Source organism: Belonocnema kinseyi, chromosome 7 (assembly GCF_010883055.1).
Source record: "Belonocnema kinseyi isolate 2016_QV_RU_SX_M_011 chromosome 7, B_treatae_v1, whole genome shotgun sequence".
Taxonomy (NCBI): domain Eukaryota; kingdom Metazoa; phylum Arthropoda; class Insecta; order Hymenoptera; family Cynipidae; genus Belonocnema; species Belonocnema kinseyi.
In genome coordinates this window covers 11,097,614-11,110,466 of record NC_046663.1, presented here as the reverse complement: position 1 = coordinate 11,110,466, position 12,853 = coordinate 11,097,614, and the positions used below count along the sequence as shown (strand labels likewise).

The 12,853-nt window shown below is 27.8% G+C and overlaps 1 protein-coding gene across 1 annotated transcript in view; it reads left to right on the top strand.

The window, feature by feature from the left end:
- The window catches only part of LOC117176894 (discoidin domain-containing receptor 2-like), a 559,289-nt gene extending 549,939 nt beyond the window's left edge, over nucleotides 1–9,350 (top strand). The window contains exons 16-17 of the mRNA XM_033367265.1: nucleotides 6,569–6,707; nucleotides 8,821–9,350. Coding sequence (XP_033223156.1) covers nucleotides 6,569–6,707; nucleotides 8,821–9,141 — 460 coding nt within the window. The 3' untranslated portion in view covers nucleotides 9,142–9,350. The remainder of the gene's footprint in view (nucleotides 1–6,568; nucleotides 6,708–8,820) is intronic.
- Nucleotides 9,351–12,853: the final 3,503 nt, after the last annotated feature.

Genomic DNA, 12,853 nt, shown 5'->3' with positions numbered 1-12,853 from the left:
CATTCGATGTCCAAAGACACTAAAAAAAGTTTCATTTCCCTATCTCATCCGGAACACTTCGTTTACAACCCCCAAAATATTGAAAAATCAAAAAAAAATTCCAAAAAATTCCCTAAAACCCAGACCTAAAATTCTATGCTTCAGAATAGTTCCATCTGATGTCAAAAGACACTTAAAAAAGTTTTATTTCCATATCTCATCCGGAACACCCCGTTTTCAATCCCCAAAATATTGAAAAATCGAAAAAAAATTCCAAAAAAATTCCTAAAATCCAGACCTTAAATGTTATGCATCAGAATGGTTCTATTCGATATCTTAAGACACTAAAAAAAGTTTCATTATCCTATATCATCCGGAACACCCCGTTTTCAACCCCCAAAATATTGAAAAATCTAAAAAAAATTCCCTAAAATCCAGACCTAAAATTTTATGTTTCAGAATGGTTCCATTCGATGTCCAAAGACAATAAAAAAGTTTCATAATCCTGTCTCATCCGGAACACCCCGTTTTCAACCCCCAAAATATTGAAAGATAGAAAAAAAATTCAAAAAAAATCCCTAAAATCCAGACGTAAAATTTTATGCTTCAGAATGGTTCCATCTAATGTCAAAAGACACTTAAAAAAGTTTTATTTCCATATCTCATCCGGAACACCCCGTTTTCAATCCCCAAAATATTGAAAAATCGAAACAAAATTCCCTAAAATCCAGACCTAAAATTTTATGCTTCAGAATGGTTGCATCTGATGTCCAAAGGCACTAAAAAAAGTTTCATTACCCTGTTTCATCCGGAACACCCCGTTTTCAACCCCCAAAATATTGAAAGATAGAAAAAAAATCCAAAAAATTCCTTAAAATCCAGGCCTAAAATTTTATGCTTTAGAATGGTTCCATTCGATGTCCAAAAACACTAAAAAAAAGTTTCATTACCCTATCTCATCTGGAACACCCCGTTTTCAACCCTCAAAATATTGAAAAATCGAAAAAAAAATTCAAAAAAAATCCCTAAAATCCAGACCTTAAATTTTATGCATCAGAATGGTTCTATTCGATATCTTAAGACACTAAAAAAAGTTTCATTACCCTATCTCATCCGGAACACCCCGTTTACAACCCCCAAAATATTGAAAAATCGAAAAAAAAATCCAAAAAATTCCCTAAAATCCAGACCTGAAATGTTATGCATCAGAGTGGTTCCATTCGATGTCCAAAGACACTAAAAAAAGTTTCATTTCCCTATCTTATCCGGAACACCCCTTTTACAACCCAGGTAAAAGTGCGCCAGGCCACTTTTTCTTTTAGGACTACACCAATGTTTCCTTCCCATTGGAAAAAGAGATGTTTTGCTGTTTTGAAAAGTCAAAGCTGATGACTGTTATCGGTTTATTTATGAGTTTTCCCTTTGGTGATATATGACTAGTTTTTAATGGAACACGAATCTCCTCACACATAAATCCGCTGAAGCATGATATATCAACATTACTACCGATAAAGATGGGTCAGCGGCAGCAAGGAGTGCAAAGTTGTCCAAGTCTTGTAACGAATAAAATGGGCAAAAAAAACTTCAGAAAGATTTTAATATGATATTTAAAATGAATTAATTTTGCATTTTTCATAATATTGTAAGATTCATAGAATTGTGAGAGATTATAATTTTTTTTTTTTAGAATAGAAATAATCAAATAAAAGAAGTCATCCATAAAATAGGATAGCTGTAAGTTACAAACTTTGGGATTGGTTCATCTCGTCCGGTACATAGCCCAGCAAACGCTGAATTAAAATACGAATCTCACTCCCCTTGCAGAATTAATTCATTATGCAGTCGTATGAATATTTGAGTACGATTTCGGCATCGCTGGATTCTCTCCAATGCTCTCCAATGAAGATCCATTTTCGATTTAAAGGCCTCAAATGCGTATGCAATAAACCTAAATCAGGAATTAGCTTCTCAATGGAATCGTTATTAAAATGTATGACGCTCGACTTGTTCCTCAAGGGGGGATATTATCAAAGCCACTATCATTCGGTCTAATTCAGGTGAAGCGCGCTTTACTTCGCATTTCAAACTCTCAGTTTAGAGATAAATGTATAATTTTAGATAAAAATTAAATTTTAAGTGAAAGTGTTCAGTACTTGGGACAACATTTTGGTTCGAGAAGAAAATTTATTTAAAAATATTATTTTGAGTCATTCTTTTGGTTGATTTTGAATTCCCGGTTTTCTCTCAATTTATTCTGAAAATTTCCTTTTCTAATGAAAAATTATCATCCTTCACGAAAATGATCCATTTAGAAAATTCTCTGATCCAATTCAGAATTATTTATAATTGCTTCAGAAAATGTCTTGTTCCAAGCAGCTATGTCAATTTGGAATTTGGCAGATTCCATGTATTCCTGAAAATCTCGGAAAACCTTAAACTCTCTAAAATCCTGGAATATTCTGAATTTCTGGAATTCCTTGAATTCTATGAAATTTTTTGAATTCTCTGAAATTATTTGAATTCCTTAAAATTCTTGAATATACTGAGTTTCTTGAACATTTGGAATTTCCTGAATTCCTTAAAGTATTTGAATGTCATGAATTCTCTGAACTCCTTGAAAATTATTAATTTCTAGATTTATTTGAATTCCCCAAATGTTCTGAAATCATTAAAATTATTTGAATTTTCTGAAATCTTTGAATATACTAAATCTCTACAACATTTGGAATTCCTTAAATTCCTGAAAATCTCCTACAATCTTGTATCCTCTGAAATCCTTTAATATTCTGAATTTCTGGATTTCTTAGAATTCTTCAAATTATCTAAATTCCACAAAATCATTTGAATTTCCTAAAATCCTTGAATGTACTGAATTTCTCTTCGAAATTCTCTGCATTCCTGAAAATCCCTGAATTTCTTGAATCCTCTAAAATCCTTGAAAATTCTACATTTCTGGAAGTCCTTGAATTCCCTCAAATTATTTAAATTTCTTGAAATCCTTGAATATACTGAATTTCTTGAATATTAAGAATTACCTGAATTTCTGAAAATCTCTGAAATCCTTGAATGCTCTGAAAACTTAAAATTTTAAATTTCTGGATTTCCTTAAATTCCCAAAATGATCTGAAATCTCCAAAATTATTTGAATTCCCTATAATCCTTAAATAAACTAAAATTTTATTCAGAATTCCCTGAATTTCTTGAAATCTCTAAATTACTTGAATCGTCTAAAATTCTTGAAAATTCTGGATTCCTGGAATTTTTCTAATTTCCTGAAATTATTTGAATTTGCTTAAATCCTTGAATATACTGAATTTCTTGAATATTCAGATTTGCCTGACTTCCTGAAAATCTCTGACTTCCTTGAATCTTCACAAACCTTGAATATTCTGAATTCCTGGAATTCCAAAAATGTTCTAAAATCCCTGAAAATATTTAAATTTCCTAAAATCCTTGAATGCACTGAATTTCTTGAACATTTGAATATCCTAAATTTCTGAAAATCACTAAATTCCTTGAATCTTCAAAAATCCTTGAAAATTCTGAATTTCTGGAATTCCTTCAATTCTCTGAAATTATTTGAATTACCTACAATCCTTGAATATACTGAATATCTAGAATATTCTGAATTTCCTGAATATCTGGATTTCCATGAATTCCCCAAATGTTCTGAAATTCCTCAAAGAATTTGAATTCCTTAAAATCCTGGAATCTACTGAATTTCTATTCGGAATTTCCTGAATTCCTGAAAATCTCTAAATTTCCGGAAATACTCTAAATTTCTTGAAAATTCTAAATTTTTGGAATTTCTTGAATTCTCTGAAATTTTTTGAATTACCTACAATCCTTGAATAAACTGAATATCTAAAATATTTGAAATTCCCGGAATTCCCTTTAAATCTCTTAATTCCTTAAATCCTCAGAAACTCTTCATTATTCTGAATTTCTGGAATTCATTGAATCACAAACATGTTATGAAATCCCTGAAGATATTTGAATTTCCTCAAATCCTTGAATATACTGAATTTCTTGAATATTCGGAATTCCCTGAATTGCAGAAAATCTCTGAATTCCTTGTATTCTCTAAAATTCTAAAAATCCTTTAATATTTTGAGTTCCCTGAATTCTTTCAATGTTTTAAAATCCAGAATTTCTTTTCATTCTCGGAGTTCTCGAAATTCTTCGAATTACCTAAGGGTTTTGAAATGCTTGAAATTCTCGGAGTGCTCTGACATCTTTGAATTCCTTGAAGATTCGCAATTCTCCGAATTTCTTAAATATCCAGGATTCTCGATATTCCTGAAAATCTCGAAATTCCGCAATTTCCCTGAAATCTTGTACTATTCTGAGTTCCTGAACTTTTTGAATTCTAGAATTAACCTGATTTTCTTAAATATCCAGGATTCTCGGTATTCCTAAAAATCTGTAAATTCCGCGAATTACCTGAAATACTTTAATATTCGGAGTTCCTAACATTCTTTTCTAATTCTTCTATTAACCTGAAATACTTTAATATTCCAAATCTCTGAAATTATTTGAAATTTTGAATTCTTCTAATGTTCTAAAATCCTCCAAATTCCTTGAATTCTCTAAATACTCTGATATCCCTCAAATTCTCTGAATTCCCTGAATATTGTAAATTCCTAAAATTCTCTGAACATTTATCAATTCCTAGAATTCACTTAATGCTCTGCAATCCTCAAAATTCCTTGAATTTACTAAATGCTCTAAAATTCCTAAAATTCACAAAATTTCCCGAATTTCGTAAATCCTTTGATATTGCTAAAATTTTCTTAACTCCCTCAATAATTAGAATATTCTGAATTCTTGGAATATTCTGATTTTCTTAAATGTGATAAACTTCTTGAATTCCTTAAATGTTCTGCACTCCCTGAGTTCCTTCAATATTCCAAATTCCTGAAATTTTCCGATTTTCTTCAATTCGCTGATGTCTCTAATTTCTTTCAATTCTCTTCATTACCTAAATTCATTTAATTAACCTTATCTTAATTGTTTATAAAGATTTAAGTTGTTATATTTTACTAAATATTATAAAAGATACATTTTCCAGGAATATCAGTAGCCATTTTAGCAATTAAAGAAAATTAAAATTTGATAAAACCTTATATTGTAATATTTTATCACGAGAATTATTTATAACAGTTGTTATTGTTTCTAATATTTTTGGGACTAGCAGTCATTCATCCAATAGCTTAAAACATTTCCAGTGTTATAATTTTCAGAAATACCTGAAGTCGTTCTGGCGATTGAAGGAAATTATAATTTTTTTAAATCCGAAATTTTAATATGTTGCCATAAGAATTGTTTACAACAATGGTTATTCTAAAATTTTAAATTATTTTTGTAATTATATAGCATTCCTACATTAATATGAAATACTTTCAGTAAACAAACAATTTTTTTACCGATAATAAGACTATTTGCTCATTTGTTCATAAAATTTGTTTATAACAAATAAATGGACTAATAGCAAATTATTTGTATTCTATGAGTCCCTAAACATTTATTTAAGACAATATAAAGCTTACCTAATCAGTTATTAAAGTGTAAAAAATTGTTATGTAAAAAATTTCAGTTTTTCCATACTTAGAGTGAAAAAATTATTAATAAACAAGTAGAAGAAACAAAAAATCAGAGCGTCAAGCTCTTCAGAATTTAAGGAACTGTAATTTTAAAAAAATTAAAAATAGGACCAAAATTGAGGGCTCTGGACATTTTTGAACGAAAAAAGTACATTTCCTCCCACTGTGCATCGTAGATATAGCTAAAAATCTCAAAAAACGAAGCACTCAAAAAAAATTGTTTGCTTCGTAAATTTGAAGATGTGTTTCGTTTTTTTTAGATTTTTAGCTATATCTACGATGCTGAGACAGAGGTTATTTTTTGTTATAAAACTTTAGTGGAGTGTTTTTGATTACCGAAGGAAAATTATATATATGTAGATATATCAATCAATTTGAGAGAATTTAGAAAATTTCAAGATACTTAAAAAATTGGAAAGGATTTGGAAGAGTTCAAAATCATTTCAAGCAATTATATATAATGTAAAAAATACACTGAATTTAAAAAACTACAATTTTTTATGTAGCTTGTTTCCATTTTCCAAACCCCTTTCTATATTAATCTGTAAAAAATGCAGTTAAAATAAAACAATGTCTCCAAAATTTATTTTTCCAGGGATGAAACAGCACAATTTAAATATGCAATCATAATGCTCTTTATTTATATTTGTTTAATTTATATTACTAATTGCCAACTAAATATTTCCAGCGCGCATTATCACAGTAGCGAGCTTATAACTGCTATTAAGATCAATATTTTCTCTATAGTCTCTCATGAAACCCGTTTAAAAAGTTAGCTTAAATTCTTCCCAAAAAGTGTTCGTAATCGAAAACCAATAATTCGATTCCACGAGAAATTTCGGTCATGGAATATATTTTACGATCGGCATTTCCAATATCTTTTATTTTTTAGCCTCAGAAAGACTAGAACACTCTTTTAGCTTACCCAGTTGTTCCTTTCTTTGAATCCTTAAAAAAATAATTAATGACGATATTTTTATTTTCAGGAATTGTTTGGTAGGCAAAGCATATCACGTAAAAATTTCTGACTTCGGTACGGATAATGAATTGTATGCTAGTGACTATTATCAAGTGGACTCACGACCTCTACCAATCCGGTGGATGGCTTGGGAATCATTATTTTTAGTAAGTATAATAATTTCAAGGTTTTTAAACTATTCCTTACAAGAAAAAGGTGTGGAAAAGATGGAAAATCAAGGTCAAAAGTACATTTGGTTAAATTTTCCATCTTTCTCAACTTCTTTTAGTATTCGTTTCACGAGATTCGAGACGAGACTCGAGATTTGAAGCTAGACTCAATACAATATTCGAGATGAACTTTGAAACGATATTCGAAACAAAAATCGAGGCGAGTATCGAGGTAATTCGATACCAATTTCGAGACGAGATTCGAGGCAAGATTCAAGACGAGATTTGAGACGAGATTCGAGGCAAGATGATATGAGTGTAAAAATGGCAGGAAAGAAGGAAAAGGGGAAAGGTGATAGGGGTGGGGGTTCAATTTAAAGCGCTTTAAATTTGTAAACTTTCCTGTAAAAAATATTATAATTTGAAAGAAATAGGTAAATTCCTAAACAAATGGTTCAATTTTTTACTAATAAAATTTATTTTGAACCAAGAAGATAAATTTCCTACCACAAATGTTAAATTATCGACAAAATAGATATATTTTCAAAAAAAGGTACATTTTAAACTAAAAGTGATTATTTTCAACCAAGAAAATAAAAGTTAAATTTTCAGATTGAACAAAATTCTGTTTGAACAAAATAGATAAATATAGAACTAACAAAAAAATGTAACAAAGTAGTTCAAGTTTTAACCAATTAGTTGAATTAAAAAATAAATAAAATAAATTTTCGACTAAAAGTTTAAGAGTTAGTTGATGGTTTAATCAAAAAATTTTTTAATTATAGATCAAAAGCAGTTGGATTCAAATAAAAAAGTACACATTTTCAACAAAATACTTTCACTTGTAACCAAAGAGATCAATTTTCAATTAAAATGTTGAATCTTTAACCAAAAAATAAAATAAATTGTTAACAAAATAGTTCAAATTTAAATAAAATAGTTGAATTTTCAAGTAAAAATATTAAATTTCAACTAAACAAGAAAGGAATTTTCAACTAAATAGTTCAATTTTTAAATAAATAGATGCAATTTTAACTAAAATAAATTATATTTCTACCAAAAAAAAATTCAATTTTAAATCGAAAACAGTCGAATTCAACAAAAGAAGACGAAGTTCAAACAAAACGGTTTAATTCTTAATTTCAACATATTTATTTTCAAACAAAAAATTGTCATAGTACCCAAAAAAAAGATGGAATTTCTAAGAAATATTCGAATTTCAATCAAGAAAATGTTTATGGTTGAATTTTCAACCATAAAAGAAGAATTTTAATCAAACTTTTTGACTTTTAACAAACATTTTTTTTCCATTTTTACCAAAAAAAGATCAAATTCTTGTCCCTAAACATAAATTTTTAACAAAACAATTTAATTTCCAACCAAGAAAAAATGTTCAATCACAAAAAAATTCAACCTATTAATAAAATTTTTAACGAGAGAAACTTAATTCTCAACAAATGTATAGTAGTAGAGTATTAAACAAAAGGTAATTATCTCAACCAAAAGTAGTTGGATTTTTTAATCAGGCTTTATTCATTCAATTCATATTGTAGAGAAACGAGAAAAGGGGGAAGGCTGTGAAGTCTGCGATAAATAAATTTCGTTGATAATTTATTAAGGAAAGAGAGAGAAAAAGAGGGGGAACATAGACATGCTTGCTTAGTGTGGCAGTAGTGGGGATATCGAAGGTATCCCTTTAAAAATATCAAAAATATAAAGGAGAGAGGGAGGAGAAAGAGAGGAAGAGAGCATGTGCTTGCTCAGTATCGCAGTAGTGGGGATATCTAAGACATCCTATCAAAAATATCAAAAACATAACGGAGAGAAGGGGGCATATATATGCTTGATTATCGTCGCAGTAGTGGGGATATCAAAGATCTCCCATCAAATAGATAAAGGAGAGAAAGGCGGAGAAGGAGAGGAATAGAGGGAGCATATGCATGCTTGTTTAGCTTGGCAATAGTGGGGATACCGAATATATCTCTTCAAAAATATAGTATAGATAGAAACTGGTATGGAAAGTGGTACTGAAAAAATAGACTCAAGAAAATATCCTTTAAAAAATGAATTAATTTGTGATGTTTAAACTTGAATAATTGTGTAATTCCAGAGAAAATATACAACGAAAAGCGACGTATGGTCGTTTGCTGTGACAGTGTGGGAAATTCTAAACCTGGGAAGGCGAATTCCTTACGAACATCTTTCAGATGAAGAAGTAGTGCAATCCTTAAAGCAGCTACATCGCAACAGCAGCGAAAAGGAAGACGTCCTGACTCTCTTCGACTATCTTCCAAAACCCACTGCCTCCTCGAAGGACATTTATTCTCTCATGCTAGAATGTTGGAGACGAGAAGAATCCGAGAGACCGACATTCCGCGAGATATCTCTCTTTTTACAACGCAAAAACCTCGGTTATGCCCCCACTTCTTGATATTAGGATTAAATATTCACTCATTTCGAAACGACTAATGAAAAATCAGGGTTGCCGCGTGTCAAGGAAAACCTGATAATCGGGAAAAATCAGGGGAAAGTCAGGGATTTGAAAAAAATTGAAAAAAGCAAAGAATTTCTGTAAGAAGCATTTTAAGGTGCTTCTAATGAGTTATTTTTAGATACACTGGGAGTGTATCGGCGGTAAACCAAAAACAGGCGCTCGCTGTTTCAAACTACGTTTCAATAATTTCCAAAAAAAAAATATAAAACAAGACCATTTTTTGAAAAAGTGTGCTTTTTGTAAATCCTCAGATTATGTGTTGAAAATATTACATAACAAAATTGTTTCTTGTAGCCGTATTTTGTATTATTTTAAAAACCGACTCGTTTGAAGCACCTTAAGTCACTTTTATTCACTTTTTTGTCACTTTTTTAAGACAAAGTCACTATAGTCACTTTTTTAAATAAAAAAATCACTTGTCACTTGTTTTTTTTTTAAAGATTTCAAGAAATTTTCAAAAGTTTAAACAATTTTCCAGGGATTTCCAAAGATTGTAAAGGAATTTCTAAAAGATTTCAATAATTGTAAGTAATTTCAAACGACTTTAAATTTTTTGTATTTTACAAAATTTCGAAGAATTTTAAAGAGTTTAAAAAAATTTCAAAGGATTTTTGGGGGATTTGAAATTTCTTAGGTTATTTTAAAAGATTCCAGAATATTTTCTAGAGATTTGCCAATTTTCCAGGAATTTCCGAAATTTATATCGAGTTTAAAAAATTTCCTAGCCTTTCAACAGATATGGAACATTTTTACAGGACCTATGAGGTTTTAGGATATTTGATCAGATTTAAAAAAATTTAAATGATTTTATGAGATTTTAAAAGCTCTTAAGGTATTTTAATACATTTTCCAGAATTTCAGGAGAATTATATTTTATTTAATTTCAGGGGATTTTATAATATTTAAATGGATTTTATAGAATTTATTCACAAGAATTCAAGGATTTTGTAGGATTTCAAAGATTTTAAAATACCTAAAAGTATTTTCAAAGATTTTAGGATATTTTTGAGAATTTAGAGAAATTTTCAATAGTTCTAAAAATTGTTATAAATTCTTAAATATTTTACAGGGGGTATTTCTAATAGATTTCAATCATTTTAAATAATTTCAAACGAATTTTTTTTTAAGTATCAAGGGATTTTTAAAGATTTCCAAGGACTTGACATATTTTATGTTATTTTTAAAAATTCCAGGAAAAGTTCAAGAGCTCTAAACAATTTTAGTGGAATTCAACAGATTTTAAAATATTTTCAATATTTTGTGGCATTTTTATAAAATTTTAATAATTTGAAATGATTCCAATAGGTTTTAAAGATTTAAAAATATTTTTTTTAATTTCAAGGAATTTCCAAGTGCTTTAAAAAGGTTTAAAGATCAAAAGATTTTAAATAATTTTCAACACATTTGAGTAATTTATTTGGGATTTTCAAGGTTTTTAAATATTTTTGGGTATATTAACAAACTTCAAGGAATTTTTAATTTATTTTAATAATTCAATATGATTTTCATTAATTTGAAAGATTTTAGGGTATTTAAAAAAATTATCAAAGAAGTTGCAAATGCTTTAGAAAGTTTAAAATGATTTTAAAATAATTCGAAGGATTTGAAATATCTGAGAGAGTTTTATAAAATTTCAAAGAATTTTTAATTGGTTTTAGTAATTTAATAGTATTTCGAAATATTTTTAAGTTTTTCAATTATTTTATGTTTATTTTAAAGTTTTTCGAATGTTTTATGCTTATTTTAAAGTTTTTCAAACTTTTTATGTTTATTTTAAAATATTCCAAGGAATATTCAACGGATTTCAATAATTTAATTGGATTTTAAAGGCTTAGAAACATTTTAGGGTATTTTAGAAAACCCCAAGGAATTTTCAATTGATTTTAGAGTTTTAATGAATTTAAAATATTTTAGGGAATTTTTAAAAATTACAAGGAATTTTAAAGTACTTTAAAAAAATTTTGGGATTTCAAAAGATTTCATCGGATTTAAAATACTTCAGTCATTTTTAAGCGATCCCAAGAAATTTCTAATGGATTTTAGTAATTTATAACAAATTTAAAGGCAATTGAGGACTTTTTTCAAAGATACCAAGGAAATCACAACTGATTTTAATAATTCAATGGGATTTTCAAGGTTTTGAAATATTAACTTTGAAAATTTCCCAGGAATTTTCAATTCATTTCAATAATTTAATGAGACTAGACTTAATTTTGAAGATTTTAAGTCATTTTTATCAATTACAAGATATTTTTTATTGTTTTCAGTAATTAAATAAAAATTCTAAATATTTTATATCTATTTGAAAATACTCCAAATATTTCTAAACGGATCTCAGTAATTTATTTGGGATTTTCAAGGTTTTAAAATATTTTATGGTATTTTAATAAACATAAAGGAATTTTAAATTTATTTTAATGATATCTGAGAGAATTTTAGAAGATTTCAAAGATATTTAAACGGTCTTGGTAAATTAATATGATTTCAAAATATTTTAAAGTTTTTCAAATACTTTATGTTTATTTTAAAAGATTACAAGGATTGCTCAACGGATTTCAGTAATTTAATTGGTTTTTAAAGGCTTAAAAAGATTTTAGGGTATTTTAAAAAACTCCAAGGAATTTTCAATTTATTTTAGAATTTTAATGAATTTGAAATATTTTAGGGTATTCTTTAAAATCACAAGGTTTTTAAAGTACTTAAAAAAATTTCTGGGGATTTCAAAAAATTGCATAGGATTTGAAATAGTTTAGTAATTTTTAAGCGATTCCAAGGAATTTCTAATGGATTTCAGTGATTTATAAAAAACTTGAAAGGAATTTAAGCACTTTCTTTATTTTCAAAGATTCCAAGGATATCACAACTGATTTTAATAATTCAATGGGATTTTCAAGGTTTTGAAATATTAACTTTCAAAATTTCCAAGGAATTTTCAATACATTTCAGTACTTTCATGAAACTAGACTTAATTTTAAAGATTTTAAGGCTGTTTTATAAATTACAAGGTCTTTTTAATTGGTTTCAGTAATTCAATGAAATTTCAAAATATTTTATGTCTATTTTAAAAGATTTCAAGGAATTCTCAACGGCTTTGAATAATTTATTTGAGATTTTGAAGGTTTTAAAATATTTTAGCATATTTTAACATACTTCAAGGCATTTTAAATTTAATTTAATTATTCAACATAAATTTAATAAATCTAAAAAAATTTTAGGATATTTAAAAAAATTCCAAGGAATTTGCAACTTCTTTAGAAAGTTTCAAAGGATTTCATAATATTTTTAAGTTTTTCAAATAATTTATGCTTATTTCAAATGATTACAAGGAATACTCAACGGATTCCCAAAATTTAATTGGATTTTAAGGGCTTAGAAACATTTTAGGGTATTTTAAAAAACTCCAAGAAATTTTCAATTGATTTTAGATTTTCAATGAATTTGAAAGATTTTAGGGTATTTTTGAAATTTACAAGGAATTTTTAAGTACTTCACAAAATTTCGAGGAATTTCAAAATATTTCATAGAATTTGAAATAGTTTAGTAATTTTTAAGAGATTCCATGGAATTTCTAATGGATTTCAGTAATTTAATGGGATTTCAAAAGATTTGAAAGGAATTGAGGTAATTTTTTTTTTCAAAGATTCCAAGG